This window comes from Nanorana parkeri, unplaced genomic scaffold (genome assembly GCF_000935625.1).
Source record: "Nanorana parkeri isolate BGI_ZX_2015 unplaced genomic scaffold, ASM93562v1 scaffold235, whole genome shotgun sequence".
In the NCBI taxonomy this organism is placed as follows: Eukaryota; Metazoa; Chordata; class Amphibia; order Anura; family Dicroglossidae; genus Nanorana; species Nanorana parkeri.
The window spans coordinates 1,004,085-1,026,044 of record NW_017306503.1 but is presented as its reverse complement, the minus strand read 5'-3'; the positions used below and the strand labels follow the sequence as shown (position 1 = coordinate 1,026,044).

Genomic DNA, 21,960 nt, shown 5'->3' with positions numbered 1-21,960 from the left:
TGCTCTTGGGAAGAGAGCAATGGCCAGGATGAGACACAAATCTTGAAACCTAACTGGCACAGGGACTAAAGCAAAAATCTCTGGGTTTGGGTGACTCAAGGGAGCAGAGTCAGATATGATAATCTGTGCAGTGGCACAGGAAGGTGGAGGGTGAACAGCTGAAGAGAGCAATGGAGGCGAGGGATACATTTGTAAACCTGTAGGGGCTTTTCTGAAACTAAATGTCTGAAAGGAAAACTACTAAAGGGTTCATAAAAATCAGCCCACTTGGAAAAGCATGGGCTCACCTTCATGCTGAAGACTTCTCAGAAGGTGTAGCAGGTTTTTGAAGTGTGGAAGAGGAGTGGTTTCTGGAGTTGTGCTACCCCGCAAAGTTTCAGCAAATGGGCTGCTGGTATGTGGTAAGTGTAATGTTGCTTTCTTCACAATACAATGGTATTGCCATTGTAAGTTTGTTAATCTCCTGACAGAGTCACTTTAAAATGCTAAACAACATTACTCTTTACTAATTGGTCCTTTTTTGCCAAGCAGAAACACTAGTATCGTATGACGCCATATATTAAACAAAGTCAATCATATTTCAAGTGAATAACATTTTTTGTTATTATTGATCTTACCTCATACGATCACTGTACAATCTATTGATTCTATCCCACTCTGCATTCACCTGGGTGAGAGAGTCTGCTATCTGTATGGCTTCAGGCCCTGATGCTTCCAAAATGACATCTGGCTGTTTTTCATGAATAGTTGCAATTTGCTCTCCAAGCTTGTCAAGAGAATCTTTTATGTCCTACAAGACAGGAATATATACATATGTCAAGATTTTTGACATAAATACTATAAGCAGCATTTAATTTAGAACCATGCTTTCTATTTCACATCTGAACAACCAATCACACTATGCATTTGTTTAGGAAAACAGGCAGATGCTAAGGCAGAATTATCTTCTTCTTTTTTTAATAAGGAAAATATATCCCAACGCAGTAGACCTCATGGACTACCTTTATGACATTGACAGTTACAAGTTAAGTCATTTAGATACATATAAGTTTTCTTTTGTGCACAGATATCTGTGAGCATAAAACAAATAATGAAATTAGTACAAGTAACAGCAATCTTATACTACATACTTGAGCTTTCGTAGCCGACACAAATGGTGCCATTTGTCTGCTCACATATATTTTGTTGTGTTACTGAAGGTCCTTTCAGTTTAACTCCAATGGAGTCTCAATGTGTTGCTAAGAAGTCCCCAAGTGAACTGCAACTTAAAGAACTCCAGCTTTAAATATACATATTTACATTGGTCCAGCTTGACACAGCATAAATATATATATATATCTGCCATGAAGATCCTGTAATGCACTGCCACAGCTACTACAGTGCATTTCAGCGTCTTCCAGGTCCTGATACAGATGCTATGCTGAGCGACTTCCCTGTGCTGTGAAAACACAGAGAATTGCTTAGCTGAATATAGCGGCCATTTAGAGGACACCCAGTATTCTTCTCAAGGAATCCTAGGCATTCTCTGATTGGACAAGAGGCGGTGCTGTGACGTCAGCCATATGGTTACATGCTTAACAAATGAAAGACAGTCAATGGACCCATATTACTAACTTACAGAATAATGAATATTTAAAAAAGGCACGGGTAAGTTTACACTGAAAATTTTGCATTGTGAAATCAAAGCAGTTACCACCTGCAATAAGCAATAAATGCACAAGTCATCTTTTTTTTACTAAGCGTGTACGATGGTTATTACCTTTAGTATTTCTTCCTGTATAGTGAAATTCTCATATTCTCCACTGCTTAGATCAGGTGCATTAAGCAGAAGCTCAGTATCTGCTATGGAAAGCAGGACTTTGTTTATCTCAACCAAGTAATCCGAGGGAGGAAATGAAGGCATGAATCTGGATGAGGTAACGCTAACATCTAGACAAGTATCAGTGTCATCCTACAGAGAGAGATCCAGGTTACATTTTTGTTGTGATTCTCAGTAACATGAGACTGCAGCTGAGAGCAGAATAAAATACTTATTTAAATAACAGGCAGTGAGGCCTTGCCAAAAGCAAGTATGGTTTTCAAGAAGGATCAGCAATGATTTTGGTATAATATATATACTGTATATATTTATATATTGCAGGGTTGACAATAAGGCCAAAATTTGATGTCATCACGCATTTAATATTATAGGTTAGGTTATGTTTTGTTTGGGCTTCTTTTTTATTTTTCTAATGTTTGATTTAATACTAAATAAAATACATGAATACATTTTCACCAAAAAGCTATTCACTTACTTTTGTGTAAAGTGCGGCATAGTGAATTGGTATTGAGAAATCTTCCTACCTACATCTAAGCCCTGATGTAAAAGTCCACTATGACCATGTTCCTCTGCCATATTCTTATCTGGATGTTCATGCTGTCATTGCATCATTCAACTCGGAAGACTAAGGACAGCTTGTAGCAAAAAAGAAGCACTGTGTGGGGCAACTTTACATTAAATCTGGTTATTGCAGCATTAAAAAAAAAAATGGCAGGGGGACAATTTAGAAAAAATGTAGCCCCGAGCTGGTCTTTAAGTCAAAATGTTTTTTGTATTTCTATTTTGGATAGAGTAGGTAATGGCTGAAACTCATGTGAGATTTCCTTTTTACATCCTGTCTGACACAACAGAAATTAAGAGGAACTCTCACCAAGGTTGGGGGAAATTCCCTCTTAGATAGTTGTCACAGGAACAGGTATCCCCAATTAAAGATTTTCTCTCTATTCCTGTTCTGGTGACAACCGTGACATTTTGGAATTACCATCAGTTTCTGTTCCATTAAAGTAGCCTTTGGGGCAAAAAGAGGCTAAATGAATTTCCACAGCAGGGGCATAGACAGTAACAAATACCTGACAGAGGTTCTAAACCTTCCTTACTCTATTCAAAATAAAAAGGTTTGGTTTTAGACACACTAAAATGGACAAACCAACAGGCATTTATTAACACGTAGAAAGAATATGATATGTTAACCGGGATATAGGGTTGAGCGTGTCTGCAGACGTGACATTTTTTTTTTCTATTTCTTAAAGTAAATGAAAATGCATTGACATGCAGCATCTTTTACTGATTTGACTACATTAAATTTATGAGACAAAAAACGAATTTTAATGATAAAAACGCACAACTGTATTGTACTTACAAGAAGTCGGTAGTAAAAAGGCATGTAGAAAACAATGGGATGTCAAATCATCTAGCAGCGGAAGTCTTAAAAGATCTGCAGCATCAGCGTCCACTCCCTCAGTTTACATGTACAGAAACATGTAAACCGAAACCACACAGGGGCAGTGGACGCTGATGCTGCACATCTTTTCAGACTTCCGCTGCTAGATGATTTGACATCCCATTGTTTTCTACATGCCTTTTTACTACCGACTTCTTGTAAGTACAATACAGTTGTGCGTTTTTATCATTAAAATTCGTTTTACACTATGGAGGCGCTCCTTTTTGTTTTTTGTCTCTCAGATTGAAGATCCTTTGACCTGTGGGAGCTGCCTCTTCAGTGTGTTCGTTACCATTTCAACTGGCCGATATTGCACGTGGAGGCGCCGGTATTGTTTCCTGTCACATTAAATTTATACTTAATCTTGAAATTCCTTACTAAATTAGACTTTAAAGTCTACACTTTTGACAGGTGAATGTTTTCCTGGCTTTTACTCCACTATTCGTATATTGTGTGTGTGGATATATGTACTAAAAGTGACACACAGAGTTTATTTGGCAAATATAAAAACATTTCCAATAACCTCACCATCTTGCTAGAGGAAAAGCAATGAATGTACAGGTGCAGAGCTAAAACACGTCTGATGATACTCACCAGGGTGGCATGTTGTGTTCCTAGATACATTGCAAACTGCTCTTCGATCTCTTCAAAGCGTTGCTTTAATCTCCCGCCATCGATCTCTCCTTGAGAAACATGCTGAACAGCACTGCTCTTTTTCTGCAGTGCAATGAACTCTTCTCGGTGTTCTTCTACTTCTTTGAGCAGCTCCTGTGACGAGGAGTTAGGTTTTACTAATGTCTACAATTTACTAATAGCAAGCAGACAAACTAGACATAGACTATCCAAGGCAGCAGTGATTAGGTATTTATAACATATTTATTGAAACTTCACTAACATATCTGATAATTATTACTATACAAAACTGTGGAAAGAAACATAGAACATGTTGAAAGAAACCATTCACCTCAACAAGGTATTGTCTTGCTATTTAGTGAAGTGATACCAATGTATGGATTATGGCCCTCTTGAGATTTCAAGCTATGATGACAGAGTATATTATTTGAAGTGTTGGCCTAAAACTGCCATTTTACTTATAATTGGGCACTGATTGTCTAAATCATCCACTAACACAACCTGTGTGCTCAGGTACTGAGATCAGTTGGATTTTAGAGCCCAGTGAGGCAAGTAAGTTAACGGTGTTTAGAGCAAAGGTGCAGAGATTCGGCAGACTTTAGAATGTAAAATCAGAGATCAGCTAGACTTTAGAGAACAGGAACAGAGATCAGGTGGACTTTAAAACACAGCCGCAGAGATCAGGTGGACTTCAGACCACAGGAGCAGAGATTAGGTGGAGTTTACACCACAGGAGTAGAAATCAGGTAGGGTTTAGACAAAAGGAGCAGAGATCAGGTGGAGTTTAGACCAAAGGACCAGAGATCAGGTGGAGTTTACACCACAGGAGCAGAGATCATGTATAGTTTTAATTAAAAACACATAACACTTTCTCTTACACTCTAACAGAAAAAAAAAATCTATGCCTTTCCAGTATATGCAGACAGACATCAGGACTATCCCACCTGAAGTCTCTTTTCATCCTCTGCATCTTGAAGGCCAGACAGGCGATGCTCAGTCTCATTAATCCAGGAGAAGAAGCGATCTTCCTGTTCGTTCTGAGCAGTGACTGGAGACAGCTTACTTTCTTGTCTTCTCCTAACCGTTTGGAGTTCCTGAGTAACACCAAAGTAACACCAAAAATTGTTAAAGCAGTGAAAAAACATTCACTGTATGTGCTATACAGTATATCATGTTTCGACTGAGTTACAGGTAAAAGCATTATGTATGTATGAAACCACTATTGAAAGCATACTAATATATCTGATAATTACTACTACACAGAACTGTGAAAAGAAACATAGAAAATGTTGACAGAAACCATTCTCAACTAGTTATCATCTTCCTGCTTAGTGATGCCAATATCTGGATTACGGCCTTGTTCAGATTTCAAGCTATGATATTTAACCATTAAGCATTCCTCATGGATTTATATCAAATAGTTATAACCATAACCAGGCTTTGACCTGGTTCAAGTGGTGACACAGTGATATAACACAATTAGAATGACATGGAATAAATAAAAGTAAATAAATATATTTGCAATAAAAAAGCAAAGCTTGTATTCATTTTCTTAAGGGTGGTCAGCAAGATATTATGTACAGTATGCTTTTTTTTACATCGGGATTCCCGTCTAACATTCCTACCACACCTGAAGGGTCTGGTATGATTTGGGAGAGGAATCCCACGCTGGTTTGTCTTTTTTAATCCATATTTTGACAACTTGCAGGGGAATTCGATCCGCTTCGGCAAACCGTTCTCCCCGCTCCGCTGTGTGTTCGAAGCATGTGCGTTCGGCTTGTCTGTTTACTGCGGCTGCCTTTGGCTGCTGTACGGGCTATTGTGAGAAGCGCGTACAGCAGCCCTTCGGTTCGACTGAGCCGAAGGGTTCCTGCAGCAGAAGCGAGCCAAAGGATTATCTGACCGTTCGGCTAAATCCTTTGGCTCTATAGTGAATAACCCCTTAAGCACTTTATCAGCCTGTAGAAGCGATTTGGCAACAGCCGAGTCGCCAGAATTGCTTCTACTGTAAAGCCGGCCGCTGGCTCTACAAATATGCACAGAGTCCCGGCGACTTTTCTGTTTAACCCCTTGAGGACCCGTCAAGGGTTAAATATAATGGTAAAATTAAGAACACACAGCCATTATAAAAGGTAGTGTGTTTTGACATTGAATAACATTGTCCTAGTTACATACATTTATTTTACTTAGATTAAGACAAGAATAATAAAGTTGGCCTTATCATGGGCAGCTGGGTCTGCCAAACAAATGTGAGTTACGTTTCAGGAGCTGCAGGAGTCCTACTCTTTACTCTTTACCAATTTGGCTATACACTAAATGTGACCAAATGTAGAAAGCACTGCAAAAAAGTATGGATTATTCAGGCAACCAAGAAAAAGTTGCACTTTAATCTAATACCTAGGCAGATATGGCTGCAATGTGACTGTCTTTTTATTTTGTTGTCTATGAAAACTGGATAATGACTGAGTGGAAACGTGTAGGGTGCCTCTTGCATGAGCCAGTTAACTGGAAAATTAGATATAAAAGAGCCTATCCTGGTAAATATTCAGCCTTTCTATTAAGACGCAGGGGCTGTAATAAAAACTAGTAAAATAAAACATCTAATCTAATTAGAGTCAAAACAACTACATTATGACAAACACTGTATCTGGGATTTAAAGAATGTTCTGTTAATATCCCTGAAATCTAAAACACCCCAACGGAGCATGAAACAGAATAATGTTTGATTCCAACCTTGACGCTATTGTATCTTGTCTGTAAAAGAAGCAGTTCCAGTCGGATTTTCTCTCTCTGGATGTCATCCATTGGCTGCTGCAGAAGCTGTTCTCCTCTGAGTAGAATGTCTTCAATATTGGTATTTTTGTCATCAATCTAATAAAAAACAATATAATAATTCCTATCCTCTAAGATCCTCTAAAGCAGTGGTTCTCAACCTGTGTAACTTCAGGACCCACATTTGTCCTTGGTCATTAAGTCGCGACCCAATGGACCCCCAATGGAACGCACAGCATTGCGGTAGCGCGCGTTCCGGTGCGTTGCAATCGAACTGTGGGTGGGAGCTGCATTTGGGATGCCATTCAAAAGATCCGCCCAGTCTGCATACCTTACAAAACCAGAGTTGATCCTCAGCCTGGGGTCCAATGTGGGCTGTTGTGTTGTGATGGAGCTTCATCCATATGTGCAATGCTTGTACAGCTCCCTTGCGTGCCCTGTAGAGGTTCCGGGAGCCAGAATGTGACATCACTCTGGTCCAGGCACCTCTACAGGGCACACAAGGGCGTTATGGGTATAAATGGATATTTTGAATGGCTGCTTGGTGTGAGAACTGACAGTTCTGCAAAAGGGAGAAAGCCTCTTATCCTGAAAAGTGGAAGGCATACAGTGACCCATTGAACACAGGGTTGCAAACCACTTTTGGGTCATGACCCACCAGTTGAGAACCAAGGCTCTAAAGGACCCTTATTTGCTTGTGAGAAGTCCATTACATGGACCATCATTTTAAAGCAGTTCATATGATGTACTCACTTTTAAAAATGATTGGGAAGTGTAAAAGATGAATTATATAAATGAATGCCAAATTGAAACAGAAAAATTATGTTTCAATTTCAGTACGAAGATGCTAAGAAGTAATTTTTGGGAAAAAAAATAAAAAAAATCAGATGTCACATTCTCAGTATGGCAACTTGGAGACATTCCATAAACTGTTGGTATACATGTCCCCAAAAGTGTTAGTCCCCATGGGCGTGATTGGTACTCTGCTTGCCTTGCAACAGGAGTCTCATCTTTGGCATCTTGCTCATTAGGATATTAGGGTTCCTCAGCAGTTATTATGACGGAAGTCGCAGTCAGTTCAGCACCCATCTTCTATTGGGATATCCGGTAAGGAGTGCGGCAAGACATCTGCATATTTTTATGGTGAGGGTCTATTCACTCTATAACACGGTGCATTGTGTAAAGCAGCCTATTCTAAATGGGTTGCTTAAGCACTTCAACACGTGAACAAATAGGTCCTGCATACATTTTTTTCAGTACGGGCCAATGCAATACACATAGCACATGCATTTGTGCATTGTAGTGAGCTGTATTGCACATGCATTGCAGCACACTGCAGATGTTGGTTGGGGTGCAATTATCTTTGCATTGCAATGAAAATCTACAAGGTGTTATTATGCGTTGCAGTAATCTGCATTATGGCGTGGAAAGGCCCCCAGCAAACAGAAATTTCTTTAGAACTGAAAGGTATAAGCCTGCAGCAAAAGCTTTCTAAAATACTTGCAATATATATATCACATAGAGAGGATTGTTTTTTTTCTCAGCAAAACTGGAGTTACACACTATAGTGATTTGTTTTATTACTTGCAAACAGCTCCTAACCTCTGCAAACAGTTTAGTTTTTTAGAAAAGAAATTGATCCTCTAACTTCATGTTCCAGTTCTTAGCTTCAAGGATGTAAATAAAGGCTGGCTGCCCAGAAACCCTAAGGTTACAGTGTCTGGTTGTATGGAACATAAGTCTTTGGTTGGATTGGCTTAAAGATACCTTGTCACAAACCTAAAACATTGGGGCAAAAGCACAAACAATCTAATATTTGAAATACTTGCAATTTAATTCTTTTCCATAAATATTTTTTTGTAATCACTTGCAATATGCTTTTGAACTTGCTAAAAAAACTTGACTATTCCCAACTGGCCCTCCAAATCCTCAAAATGCATAAACCATTGATAATCTGCACAGATGCTCTTCCATAAATGGTACTACACTCCCCAGAGACTCACAAATGTGTTTCCTACATCCTCACCATTATGCTGGAGGCTCTGTGGGCAAGTAGGATCCCTTTCTCATATCTGGTGGTTCTGTGATAAACTAATGTCATACTGGAAAGGAGTCTTCCACATTATCTCCTCTATTGTTCCTATTCCATGTGATCCTGCTCTTGCTCTTTTCGGAATAGGCTTGGAATCTTGGCCACCTGACAGCTGCATTTTTGTGTCCCATGCCTTTAGCACGATTAGCTTTAGCAAGATCGTGGAAATTAAAGGAACCCCCGGTTCTCCAATCCTTGACAGATATCCTAAACACCAATGCTCATTTTGAATGTCTATTTGCAAAATCTAACTGTACATGGAGCAAATGCAAATCAAATTGGTCCCATTGGCTTACCCACGAAGAATGCATCATTCAAGTGACTTAACCTGTTAACCATACCCTTCTCGCACACTACTGGCTGTCCCCTAGTAATATTTGAAGCACTTTGCCCGAACTGAACTTGATCCTTGCTTTATTCTTCCTACCTCTGGTACTTGACTCTGTATATCAGATGTACCATACCACACATTAGCCTTCCTATATCCTACATAATCTTCCATACTGCACATATGCCCAATTCCGTTTGACTATGCTCTATCCCATTTGAACCTTACCCTTGTTTAATTGTTTTAACATGCAAAACACTGCATATTGTGCTTTTTTTGCAACTTGTATACGCCCTTCTGACTTTAATAAATATTTATAGTTTAAAAAAAAAAAAATGTGACTATTCCAAGTGTCAATTTCCTAGCACAGCACACTTTCTCCCTGCAAGTCATAGGCCTCATCTTTTCGGGGAGTGTCTAATTACTCTCTGTGCAGATAGCTCGTCCTCTCTTCCCTCATTTCCCTACATAACATTTTATGTAGCAGCTGTGGAATTAGTAAAGAACAATACTATAGTGTCGCTTCAGTGACAGCTCTCAGTCTGCTGGGGCTGCTGACATCGCATCCATGGCGGCATCCATGGATGGCGGCGACCAGCGAAGTCTCAGGCCTTTTGGATAACTACACAGTAGGGATGTCCAGATACCAGTGCCGATACTTGGCATTTTCACGAGAACTACCCGGGTTGCAGCGGTTGCAGCTGGAACCTGGCTCTGGCTCTCCACCACTGTCCTGAAATCATTAGTCTGTATTGTTTTAGAAAAACTGTCACATGACAATAAACAAAAATGTATCAGTACTTGTATCTGTGAGTACTTGGACAAGTATCAGTACTTGTACTTGGAAAAATGGTATCGGTGCATCACTTATACATATTTATAAAAAATAAATAATGCATTAAAATGGGCGTGTACAAATCCCAGGAGCTCCGTATGATCCTTAAAAATGACAGCTGCCTCCTAACTTTTGAATGTTTCTCTAGTCTAGTCCTGGAGCTGGAAAAGTATCAGTACTTATACTTGTACAGAGTACGGTACTTGGTATCTGAACATCCCTACTACACAGGGGAGGTTTTTACAGGTAAATATGCAAACAATAAGTCAAATGGACATATAATGTTTTTGGAAGATTTGCTCAAGTGGTTATAGTGAAGTCAGAGCAAATTTAAGGGGGAAAGTAATGCAAATGCAACAAGTGCGGAAATCTGGCAGTTGTTGTATCTGCCTTCTATGGGCAGCCTGTCTCATACAATGTGCAATTACTAAGCAATTTCCCTCAGCACTCCTAATTTGTTATCCAGTAGAAGGGAATCTTTTGGACTCCATATAGAAGAAGTGACAGCACTACAAGTCCTTTATAAGTACTTGTACAATGTATAGGTTACATTACAATCAGAATACCTTGTTTGAGATTACAGGTAAAGGTATAAATGCTCCATGTCTGGTACGATTGTTATATCATTTCTTAGGACATCCATAGACATGAGAAAGCATTTGCATGGCTTAACCATTTGCGCCCTGATAATGCAACAATATCAAGAATGTGCGTGTCACCCAAGACCTCTGGGCAGTTGCTACTAGGGGGAACTAAAGATTGGGCGGTTAGAAAAACAATCCACTAATAAGGAAGTGCTAGCACCCCTTACTCCACTCCCTTTTGTGCTTCATCCCTTATATCTTCTTTCAGATCAAGTATATGATAAGCTGGCATGTTTATGGAGTGCTCAGCAGTGTTCTCTAGCATATATATGGATGTTGTGGGGGCACTGATTTTGCACTCCCGCCACAATGGCACATTTACAGTGCATTGCTGAAACTTTCCAGAAAGCGTATGGGCACAGGCAGGACATTTTAAAAGCAGTTGTGCAATTAGCAGTCTCTCACTGGATCAGAGACAAGTGAGTATAAGACTAGGAGGGAGACTGGAAGCCCCAGAAATCTATCATGTTTTTAAGTATAACCTTTCAGGTAGCTATAAATTGGACAATTTTTGGGAGGATTTACTTAAGATAAACAAAAAAATCGAAGAATATGACATGCCAGCATTTTAGGTACAAAACCAATGGAATGGATTAATCAAAATAGACTTTCCACCTTTTCAGTAAATCATTCTCTGCATATGAACATGTTTAAGTTACTGTTAAAAAAATAATGATAAAAATGACTAATTACCCCAAAATCACCCATGTCACACAAGACATGTTCCTATCATTAAATTGCTTACAATCTTTGCTGAAACGTTCTCAAATTTAGCCTATGTGTGATTGGTCCAGTAAGGACAGTATACTGTCTTTCATGCTAACTGAAATCAAGCATAACACACAAGCGTTAGCCCGTGGAAATGGCAACATTCCCAGTAGCCAAATCAGCCTGCAGAGAAACTTTGTGCTGCACTCAGACCTTAAGTTGATCTATTGTTCTCACCTTTTCACTTTCTGCAGCTGACTGTAGACACCTCTCCAGAACCTTTTGGACGACAAGAAGCTCAGACTCGAAGACTTCAAGTTCAACAGCTGTGACCTCAGTGGGTACAGATACTTCTGATGGGCTTTGTGCTAAGGCATCATGACTCACATGCATCTGGAAAGGACACAACATTAAACAAAGCATACTACACATACCCATACAGATTATGTAACAAGACCCGCCTAAGACCGCTTTACCAATTTTATCAGTTTAACTTACTGACCCTATTCAATTCTATCCCACTAAAGGCTTCATGTCCTACATCAGTAGTAAATAACAGAATCACTAGTTTCACATTAGGCATTTAGCTACAGCTAGGCACGCAAAAATGTAATTGCTTAATGATAAATTATTGCATTATCTTACAGTACATTTCTCAGCAGAAAAACCAACAGCAAACCGTATTTCTGCTGTTCTACCAAGCTAGCTTACCGTATATACTCGAGTATAAGCCGAGATTTTCTTTTCATTTTTTTTGCTCTTAAAATTAGGTACCTCGGCTTATATTCGGGACGGCTTATACTCGAGTATATACGGTACTCCACAGAGGAGAAGACATATATTGTCTGACAGCCCATAAAAGAATCAGCATGACTTTGTAAAATGAATGTATTGTATTGTATTGTATTGTATTGTAATGTACTATATAAAATGAAGTACACAACAGAGGCCCATTTTTATTAGTATCACAAGCTGTCAATCCATTCAAAGCCCTGCAAAAGATATCACTCACAGAGCAGAAAAGTGGATCAGCCAAACTGTGAGGGAAAATATCATGATCAGTTAGGCCACTTTGACACCAAAGTGCATGAAGTGTAGGCGGAAGACCTGCTGGGTTCCTTGAGCTCCCAAGCCACTGAATTTCACAAAGTATGTAAGCATTAAAAAGGAGCTCTGGAACAGAATGTACCCTACAGAATAAGTAGTTCTAGTTATCAAGAGCTTTAAGACTGGACTGGATAAATCTACAGGAAGGTAATTAATAAGGTAGTGTAGATAGACGTGATGAAGTACAAATGCAGTAACCCATAACACAGGAAGAGCAGAACATTTTTAAATAAGGTAGTGTAGCTAGCAGTGATGAAGTACATATGTAGTAACCCATAACAAGCAATCACGCTGATGAAAGATGAATTACAGTCAGTTGATATGGTCATTGCACTTTGTTGATTGCATTATTAAATAATCCCGATTAAGATGGATGAGTTATGTTAATTTCATTAGATAGGTCACCTTATGATCATTTTTGCCTAAAAATTTTAATTTCACATGCCTTTTATTGCTTAGGTGTGGAATCTTTGTTGTTTTACATGAAATTGGGATTTAACTGTGGAAGGCCCTAATTTCTCATGAATTGTTATATTATCTCAAAAAGCATTGCTTAATTACCATTTCAAGCAGCTCTCCTGGCTTTTACAACAGACACATTCTTGAGCTATAAACTGTTTGATAGTCTTTGTGTGCCTCAAAAATTTTGTGCTAAATACATCTGATTTGTGCAATAATGCCTTTAGTGGAATTACAGAAACTGTAATAAGTTCTCCTTCAACACTCATGAATATCACATGTTAAAAGCCAGAATGTAAGTTATGTCTGCATTTTCATAAATCATCCTGTATTCCTAATATACATTTACACATATACAGTGAAAAGGGAACATTCTGGTCAATGGCATAGGTTATTGTTACCTTGGAAGCCTTAATGTGCTGAGAGACTTTCTCAAAGTTGCGGTTCAGTTCAGCCAGCTTTGGTTCTACCAGTTCACGACAAGAATTTCCACGGCTGTTCATGAGAATTATGGCCTGGTCACGAACATTATCTACTCTAAGGCTGACATCATCCAGCTCTGACAGCAGGCGCTGAAATTAGATAATAGGCATGATAATTATGTATATATTCTGAGACACACTCCTGTATGTATGTATGCTGCATTAGAGTCAGTAAGAAATCTGATATATTCAAATTAATTAAGTCTGAGTCTATATAAAATGCATATGAGGTTATAATAATAGGATTTAAAATGTAAAATATTTGTAAAGAGAATCTGTCATGACAGATGCCAATACATGCTGGTTATGGGGCATGGGTCATATAGTGTGGCTGCTCCACTGTCACTGGAATCATACTCGAGAGCCAGAGAGTGGCATCTTAACAAGAAGACACCTAGCATACATTTGAGACATGTATGGAGGGTCAAAACAGATTCTCACTAAAGGCCGCCTGGTGCCGGAGGAATTAATTACCCGAAGGACTCCTATATTTCTCACACCTCTTACCAGGACGGGGAATCTTTAAACAGGAACTTTACCCATGTTCAAAATAACAACAAAGGCAGATTTAGAAATGTTTAGTAATGACAAACACATACTTCTAGATAATTGCCAGCTTTTTATAATTTGCATGCCTTCTTTTTCTTTTCCTCTCTATTCTTCTCACAGTGGCCATTTTTACAAAGGGCAGAGGAATCCATCTCCCTTTACTTCCTGGATCCGTGGCACATGTGACTAGGACATGTGACTATGCACATCCATCATCTATGGGGAGGAAAATGCCTTTCCCTGAGATCTCGTGAGATTACAGATGAGATTTCCCTGCAAAGCTCTGCTGATGTAACCTTCCCAGGGTGCAATGCTTGGGCACATTACATCAATTTTGCAAAAGGGAACCAGGCAGTAGAAAACAAGAAATTGTAAATAGAATTAAAATATGTTTGTTTAACTAATGAATGTATGATGATTTGATATCAGCATGCAGAGGTGTATGCTAATGTAATTTTTTTTTTTTTAGAAAGGGGGTAAAGGTCCGATTTCAAGAGTGCTGCAGTAAGAGAGAAACTTCCATATCTGACTTTGTATTGGTCATGTTGGGAGATAAGTTGGGTACCTTAGCAAGAAGATGGAATCCCAGAAACATATAAAAAGCCGTTGGGTGATTCAAATCACCAGCTTACATTTAAAAAGAAAATGTCACTGTCAAGTGGGCTTAACTTCTAACAGAACAGACAAATGGTCACCAGCACTCCAGGTTTTCTTCAAAACTAAATCCTTTTATTCATTCTCACAGGTCATATCACCATGCGTGGCAACATTTCGGAACCTGTCCGGTCCCTTCATCAGGCAAACAAAACTGATGACTGGTGACCATTTTTCTGTTTTGCAAGTATTTGGCGGTGCCGTCTGCGCCACTTCAGCACCCCCCGCCCCCCACATTGTATGGGGCTTCTCGGTCAGGAGTGTGGTGGGACTCTCTAACTTCTAACAGAGTCTCTTAGTAGAAAAATTGCAAACTGGATTAAGCTGGTCATACATATTATAATCTTATTGTACAACCTCTTTTAAGTTTACCAACACTGTGTAATGCAAAGTCCTACATACACAATCTATTCAGTTTTTATTCAATCCGTCAGGCCTCTGTACTACATAATTGTGGGTGGATCTAAAGGAGATTTTACAATCAGGAACAATCATAACAATATACATTAAAATTCACATTGTTCCACTGGACACCACACATGTCTTACGCACTAAATCATTGTAGTTGCAGAAACATCAATATAAAGTGTTTAGCCGATATTGGACTTTATAAAAATACTTTTTAATTTTCACTCATGAGAATGAAAATGACATTATGGTACAGCACTCCTGATTTAGAACATCCCCTGTGACAATAATACTCTGAGTTTTTATTTACAAGGCTAATATAAACAAGACATATACCCATGCTGATGCTCAGACATAGAATCTATCTTATCTACATAGCATATTTATCATATGATCATTCCTGACCAAAGTTTCAGCACCTTTAAAAAGGTGTTTTTTTTTGTTTCAGACTCTTTTACATTTCATACAAGCTGCAGAAAGTTGCAGTTGATGTTTTGTAACTATAAGATGCTTTTTGGGTAAATCAGAAGTTAAATGTCTAAGAAAGTTAGTCCTGTCTTACAAGAAGTAATCCAGCACTGTGTCAGTGGCCATAACACAGGCCAAGCCACAAAGCATTATACATGCAGGGAATTCAGCGTTCAGTGTCAGTGAAACATTACCTTCACAGTTTCTTCTTTCTTAATCACTGGCTTTTTCTCAATCTCATCCAGAAGGGCTTCTGCTTGATAGAGCCAAGTGCTTATGTGAGCAACATTCTCATCGAAAATCTCCATCTGACTCTGGTGATTCTAACAAAACACAGAAATGGGTCATTGGCTGAAAGCAGTCAAGTCAATGGCCTTTAATAAGTGTAAATTTACAGGGCTGGCACTGAATGGTGACATTGGTGGATGGTGTAGAATTCAGGGCACATATAATGAAGCAACAGGTCAGCAAAAATGAATTGCTTGATAGCGACTCAAAACATTAGATTAACAAGCCAAAAAAGGAAACATATCAAATATGAATTCACAAAGCTTTTTGTGTGGAACAAACAATACAAATTATATAGCAGCAGTGAAATAAATAAAGCATTGTTCTCTTTTATCACTTGAAATGATTCTTTCCAGACACCCGAACGTGAGGTTTCACATATTTATCAAAGGATGCTATTTAAGGTGTGAAAAGATTTGTGCATACATCAGCAGTAAATCAAATCTGGATGCTGTCAGATATTTTCTAGAGCTAGGGAACATGTGTGTTCATAAAAAAAAAAAAAACACAGAGAAGACTGAAAAGTGTTAATAGTTAATGCTATTAGAGTCTGTTTGTCAAGCTTTAGCATTGCTGCTTACTTACCAGCAGAGTATTGCACCAATCCTCTGTCCAGGTACGTACTCTGCTCCAGCCAGCATTGAGGACACACAGCTTTTCTTCCAAGATGATCTCGCTTCCCTCCACTAGGCACTGGAGTGCTGCACTACTCTCCGTCACGCTGTTCAGATCAGCTTTCCTCCTCTCTAGCTCCTTCAGTACATTCTACAAAAGAAGCAGGCCTGATTATTCAGAGCACGCTGGCAAAGCCTTCAAACTTCTTTCTCTTAACAAACAGCTTAACACGCAGGGCACTCGCCATCCACTCACCTCTTACCTAACTTTAACTCCAAAGTGCTTTAGTCACTGTACCTTAACAACAGCTATAGTATATTAAATCTATAGAAGAGCAAAGCATAGAACCAAACAGCAAATCTATGTTATATTTACTACAGTATTCTTTATTCATCAGACATATATACTATTGTATTCTTTATTCATCAGACATATATAAATATTTCTGAGTGTATGAGCATCCTGTTCACTACTGCAGTACAGGTTCAGTGCACTTGTGCAAACTTGCTGCAATTTCCCAGCATGCATCACTGATGGACTTTAAATAGTCCAAGACATTCAAATGTAGAAGCAATGTCTAACATCTAATTTCACCACTCTCAGAGATGGGGGAATCTCCCCTGCCGGCTACTGCACTCAAACAGATGCCGGAGGGCAAACGCTTAAATACCCGAATGGTGGCTGCAGCTAATTGGCCACATTCACAGTTCGGCCAACAATTTTCCACCCATCTTGTTTCATTTTTCAATCAATGTTTTTCGAGCCGGGTGGGGCCAACAGGACCATTCAATGCTCGAACTTGAGCTGTGTAAGACCAGCTTATAACTGGCCAGACTCCATTGCAACAGGACAGAAGCAAACAACTGACAAACCGGTTAGGAACATTTTGTAATTAGACTCACACCCCGACACCTTTATAATTATATCTGTATGTAACAGGATTATTTGTTGTTTAATATAGGCTGTGATATACAGAGCACGATATTTACACACAAAAAGCTCTTGATACTGATCAAGTCCAAAGTTACATGCTGGTGCCTGGTGGCACATCACGGGATGGTACATCAAGAAACATTCTTCATAAGCTCTCTTGAATAGTTTCTTTCATGCCTTACTTTTCTTGATAGTGTAAGAAAAACATTGAATAAGATGTTTGTTCTCTGAAAACATGGTTGATTTACTGCAGGAGTAGAGACTGTTCATTTCAGAAAGTGAAAGTTCACTAAGCATAGTGAATATTCCCTGAGCTTCATGAAAAATATAACATTTTGTTCCCCTGCAGTCATTCAATCATGTATATGAAAACATCCACTTTTTTTTTTTTTTTCTTTCATATGATCAGGTATTTAAAGGAGAATCAGGAGAGAAAATGTACTCTTCCCAATAGTTTGAGAACTATTATTTGAGAACTGAGTGATCACAAACTGCTAATCACTCAGATCATGCCTTCTCAGTGTAGAGTGTGGTGACTGTCAGTCTCCGCTCCCCGCAGGGATTCTCCCCTCTCTCTGTTCCTCCTGCGCTCATTGGAGGGACACACGGGGCAGGGGGGGCACAGCTGGCTCTGGCTCTAGAGGCAGAGCCAGCTGTCAATCAAACAGCAGGATGGATCCCGCCAAAATTCTTTCCCGGCTGCAGCGCGTCTCTATGTTGTCAGCATATGGTTTGCAGTAGCCCACTAGATGCTGACTTTGTGTCCTCCTGTGACCCAAAAGAGAACTATTCAATCTAAAGTAAACATTCAATCTAAAGTACATCTAAAGCCAAAACGTGTTATAATATTTTGGATAGAGCAGGGAATGTTAACACCCCTGTCAGTTAATTTCTGTCCTGCAGACAGTCCAATAGGAAAACTTTATATGCATATCAAACTTCTTTAATGTTTGTGCAAAGCTAAACATTTTTTTTAGGTTCTGAATAAAGTAGGGAAGGTTTAAAACCGGTTAGCCTTTTTTTGTTGTGTCTCATCGGGTAGATTTACGTTCACTTCGTTTCCTAGAGACACAATAGAAAGTGAAAGAAAGTTTTCCCAAATGTGACAACTCAAAATTTTAGAGTTTTCTTTACTTTCTGTCCTGCTGACACTGGTCCCTAGGACAAAGAAGATGAATTTCATGGCAGAGACTAAGACAGCAACACAAACCAAACAGAGGTTCTAAACCCTTCCCCATTCTATCCAAGACTACAAAAAAAGTTTCAGTTGTTAGATACAATTTACCTAAATCAATCACATGGCCTCTGATAGCCTTCTATGACTACAGTTGTGCTCATAAGTTTACATACCCTGGCAGAATGTATGATTTCCTGGCCATTTTTCAGAGAATATGAATGATAACACGAAAACCTTTCTGTCACTCATGGGTAGTGTTTGGCTGAAGCCATTTATTATCAATCAACTGTGTTTACTCTTTTCCAATCATAATGACAACAGAAACTACCCAAATGACCCTGATCAAAAGTTTACATACCCTGGTGATTTTGGCCTGATAACATGCACACAGGTTGACACAAAGGGGTGTGAATGGCTATTAAAGGGAACCATCCTCACCTGTGATCTGTTTGCATGTAATCAGTGTGTGTGTATAAAAGGCCAATGAGTTTCTGGCCTCCTGACAGACCCTTGCATCCTTCATCCAGTGCTGCACTGACGTGTCTGGATTTTGAGTCATGGGGAAAGCAAAAGAATTGTCAAAGGACCTGCGGGAAAAGGTAGTTGAACTGTATAGAACAGGAAAGGGACATAAAAAGATATCCAAGGAATTGAGAAAGCAAATCAACAGTGTTCAAACTCTAATCAAGAAGTGGAACATGAGGGGTTCTGTTGAAACCAAACCACGGTCAGGTAGACCAACTAAACTGTCAGCCACAAATGTCAGGAAAATTGTTCGGGATGCAAAGAAAACCCCACAAATAACTTCAGGTGAAATACAGGACACTCTGAAAACATGTGGTGTGGCTGTTGCAAGATGCACAATAAGGAGGTACTTGAAGAAAGATGGGCTGCATGGTCGAGTCGCCAGAAGAAAGCCATTACTACGCAAATGCCACAAAGTATCCCGCTTACAATACGCCAAACAGCACAGAGACAAGCCTCAAACCTTCTGGCACAAAGTCATTTGGAGTGATGAGACCAAAATTGAGCTTTTCGGCCACAACCATAAACACTACATTTGGAGAGGAGTCAAAAAAGCCTACGATGAAAAGTACACCATTTCTACAGTGACACACGGAGGTGGATCGCTGATGTTTTGGGGATGTGTGAGCTACAAAAGCACAGGAAAGTTGGTCAGAATTGATGGCACGATGAATGCAGTATGTTATCAAAAGATACTGGAGGACAATTTGCATGCATCAGCCTGGAAGCTGCGCATGGGACGTACTTGGACATTCCAATATGACAATGATCCTAAACACAAGGCCAAGTCGACCTGTCATTGGCTACAGCGGAATAAAGTGAAGGTTCTGGAGTGGCCATCTCAGTCTCCTGACCTCAATATCATTTAGCCACTCTGGGGAGATCTCAAACGTGCAGTTCATGCAAGACAGCCCAAGAAGTTACAGGACCCAGAGGCTTTTTTCCAGGAAGAATGGGCAGCTTTACCATCTGAGAAGATAAAGAGCCTCATTCACACATACCACAAAATACTTCAAGCTGTCATTGATGTTAAAGGGGGCAACACACTGTATTAAGAACTGAGGTATGTAAACTTTTGATCAGGGTCATTTGGGTAGTTTCTGTTGTCATTATGATTGAAAAAGAGTAAACACAGTTGATTGATAATAAATGGCTTCAGCCAAACACTACCCATGAGTGACCCATCACGGAAAAATGACCAGGATATCATAAACTCTGGCACGGTATGTAAACTTATGAGCACAAGTGTATAATTTGAGCCCTGGTTTAGGATAAGGTAGAACTGAAGCAAAAGCTTTTTTTTGTTGTTGATAGAGTGGAGGGGGATTAGAACATCTGTCAGATTTTATTGCTGTCTTTGTCTTCATTAGGGAGATTCACTTTATTTATCCTAGTGACTGTTATCGCCGAGATTTAGAGTGGAAAAATTAAAGTTGTCATCATAAGAGGAATAGAGGGCAAGTCTTCCAATGGAGACAGTAGTTTTGGTAACACTGGTGACCACCAAGGATTTCCCTTACTTTAGAAGACTTTCCTCTCGCATCTTGTTATGGCTATCAAGCAGCAGGTGAAAGGAAATCTATAGAGCTGCAATAATTATTCGATTAAGTTAAAATTTTAGCCGACGAATCGACGATGGAAAACGTTGTCAACGTTTTCCATTGTCGATTCGTCGCCTAAAATTTAAATTTCCCGCTCGCCGCTCACGCCCGCCTGTTCACGGCTTCATAAAGGAGCTACCCTATGCACGGCGCGTACGTCACGCCCACCGCACAAGCCGCACACAAGCTAAGCCGGACATACGCACGCAGAGCACGCCGCCGCCACTGCAGCGACTTACAAGGGTTCAGAAACAGGTAAGGGGCAACTGTTTTAATGTTTCCTGTTTATAAAAAAAAAAAGCGGCACACTGCAGAACACCAGCAGCTATAGAGGAACAACAAATCCCAGCAATAATATATTAACCACCTGTATAATGTATATATTTTTTTATCCGATTAACCGATTAATCAAACTTAATAATCGGCCAACTAATCGATATTGAAAATAATCGTTAGCTGCAGCCCTAGAAATCTCCCCAATGGGACACAGACGGGGTTATAACCCTCCCTTAGGCCCTTTTTACAAGGGCAGTCTGAAAAACTGACAGGCGGACCCGATCGAAAGCCCAATGCTAGTCTAAGGATAGCCGGGTTTAAACAGATTTGGCGTCCGTTTATACCTGGTTACCCCCCAAATACAGCCAGGTCTGGAAAAACAAACGGAACAGTGTTCCATTTGCCAGACCTGATTGTGCCGAATTGGGGATAGTCTGATATAAACAGACACATGTCTCATGATTGAGGTAAACAAATTGGATGGACACGGATGTCACAGGAGTGACATCCAATCCGTACTGCCCCGATCCGTATTGCCCCGTATGTGCACTGCTACCCTCCTGATCAGCCCGTGTGAAAGGGGCCTTACTCTTACCAAAAAAAAGGTTTGGCTTTAGTTCTACGTGAAGATTCTTTATTCTAGTAATTTACAAGGAAGCAGCATTTTCAAGCTGCACAACTGTTCCCTTTTTCATTTATGAAATATTATCCAATTAACAAATGTCTGGCCCTCCTGGTGAAAAAGCTACATTCTATTCAATAAAATTATTTCTGCAAATTGAAAATTATTCTAAAGTACAGAAATTGCACCATCAACAAAGTTGAAAGAGTAAAGAAAAAACATTAATATAAACACATTCAGTAAATATCCATCAACAGAATTTATGCAGCATGCAATTTGCAATTTGAAGCGATTAAAGATTCATTATCCAAAAGTAATTTGCATCATGGTGCAGCTAAGCTACAAGTGAGTTATAATTAAGTCATTTAATAAGTCAGGCACAATTTGTTTTTGCTGTGTTCTCATAATTCAGAAAGAAATCTCAGCCCAATTAATGCTGATGCAGTGGCAAGCTGTGTGTATTTTGTTATTTTAGGAGGAGATCGGAGCATGTATGATAAAATAAAGTGCTTTGCGCTTAAATG

General features: G+C 39.5%; 1 protein-coding gene across 1 annotated transcript in view; it reads right to left on the bottom strand.

Moving 5' to 3' along the window:
• Nucleotides 1–21,960, bottom strand: part of LOC108786943 (utrophin-like) — a 583,766-nt gene that overhangs the window by 351,699 nt on the left and 210,107 nt on the right. Inside the window, exons 35-43 of the mRNA XM_018556366.1 lie at nt 16,273–16,452; nt 15,594–15,722; nt 13,240–13,410; nt 11,510–11,665; nt 6,627–6,764; nt 4,838–4,987; nt 3,855–4,028; nt 1,760–1,951; nt 618–790 (exon numbers count right to left, since the gene is read on the bottom strand). Coding sequence (XP_018411868.1) covers nt 618–790; nt 1,760–1,951; nt 3,855–4,028; nt 4,838–4,987; nt 6,627–6,764; nt 11,510–11,665; nt 13,240–13,410; nt 15,594–15,722; nt 16,273–16,452 — 1,463 coding nt within the window. The remainder of the gene's footprint in view (nt 1–617; nt 791–1,759; nt 1,952–3,854; nt 4,029–4,837; nt 4,988–6,626; nt 6,765–11,509; nt 11,666–13,239; nt 13,411–15,593; nt 15,723–16,272; nt 16,453–21,960) is intronic.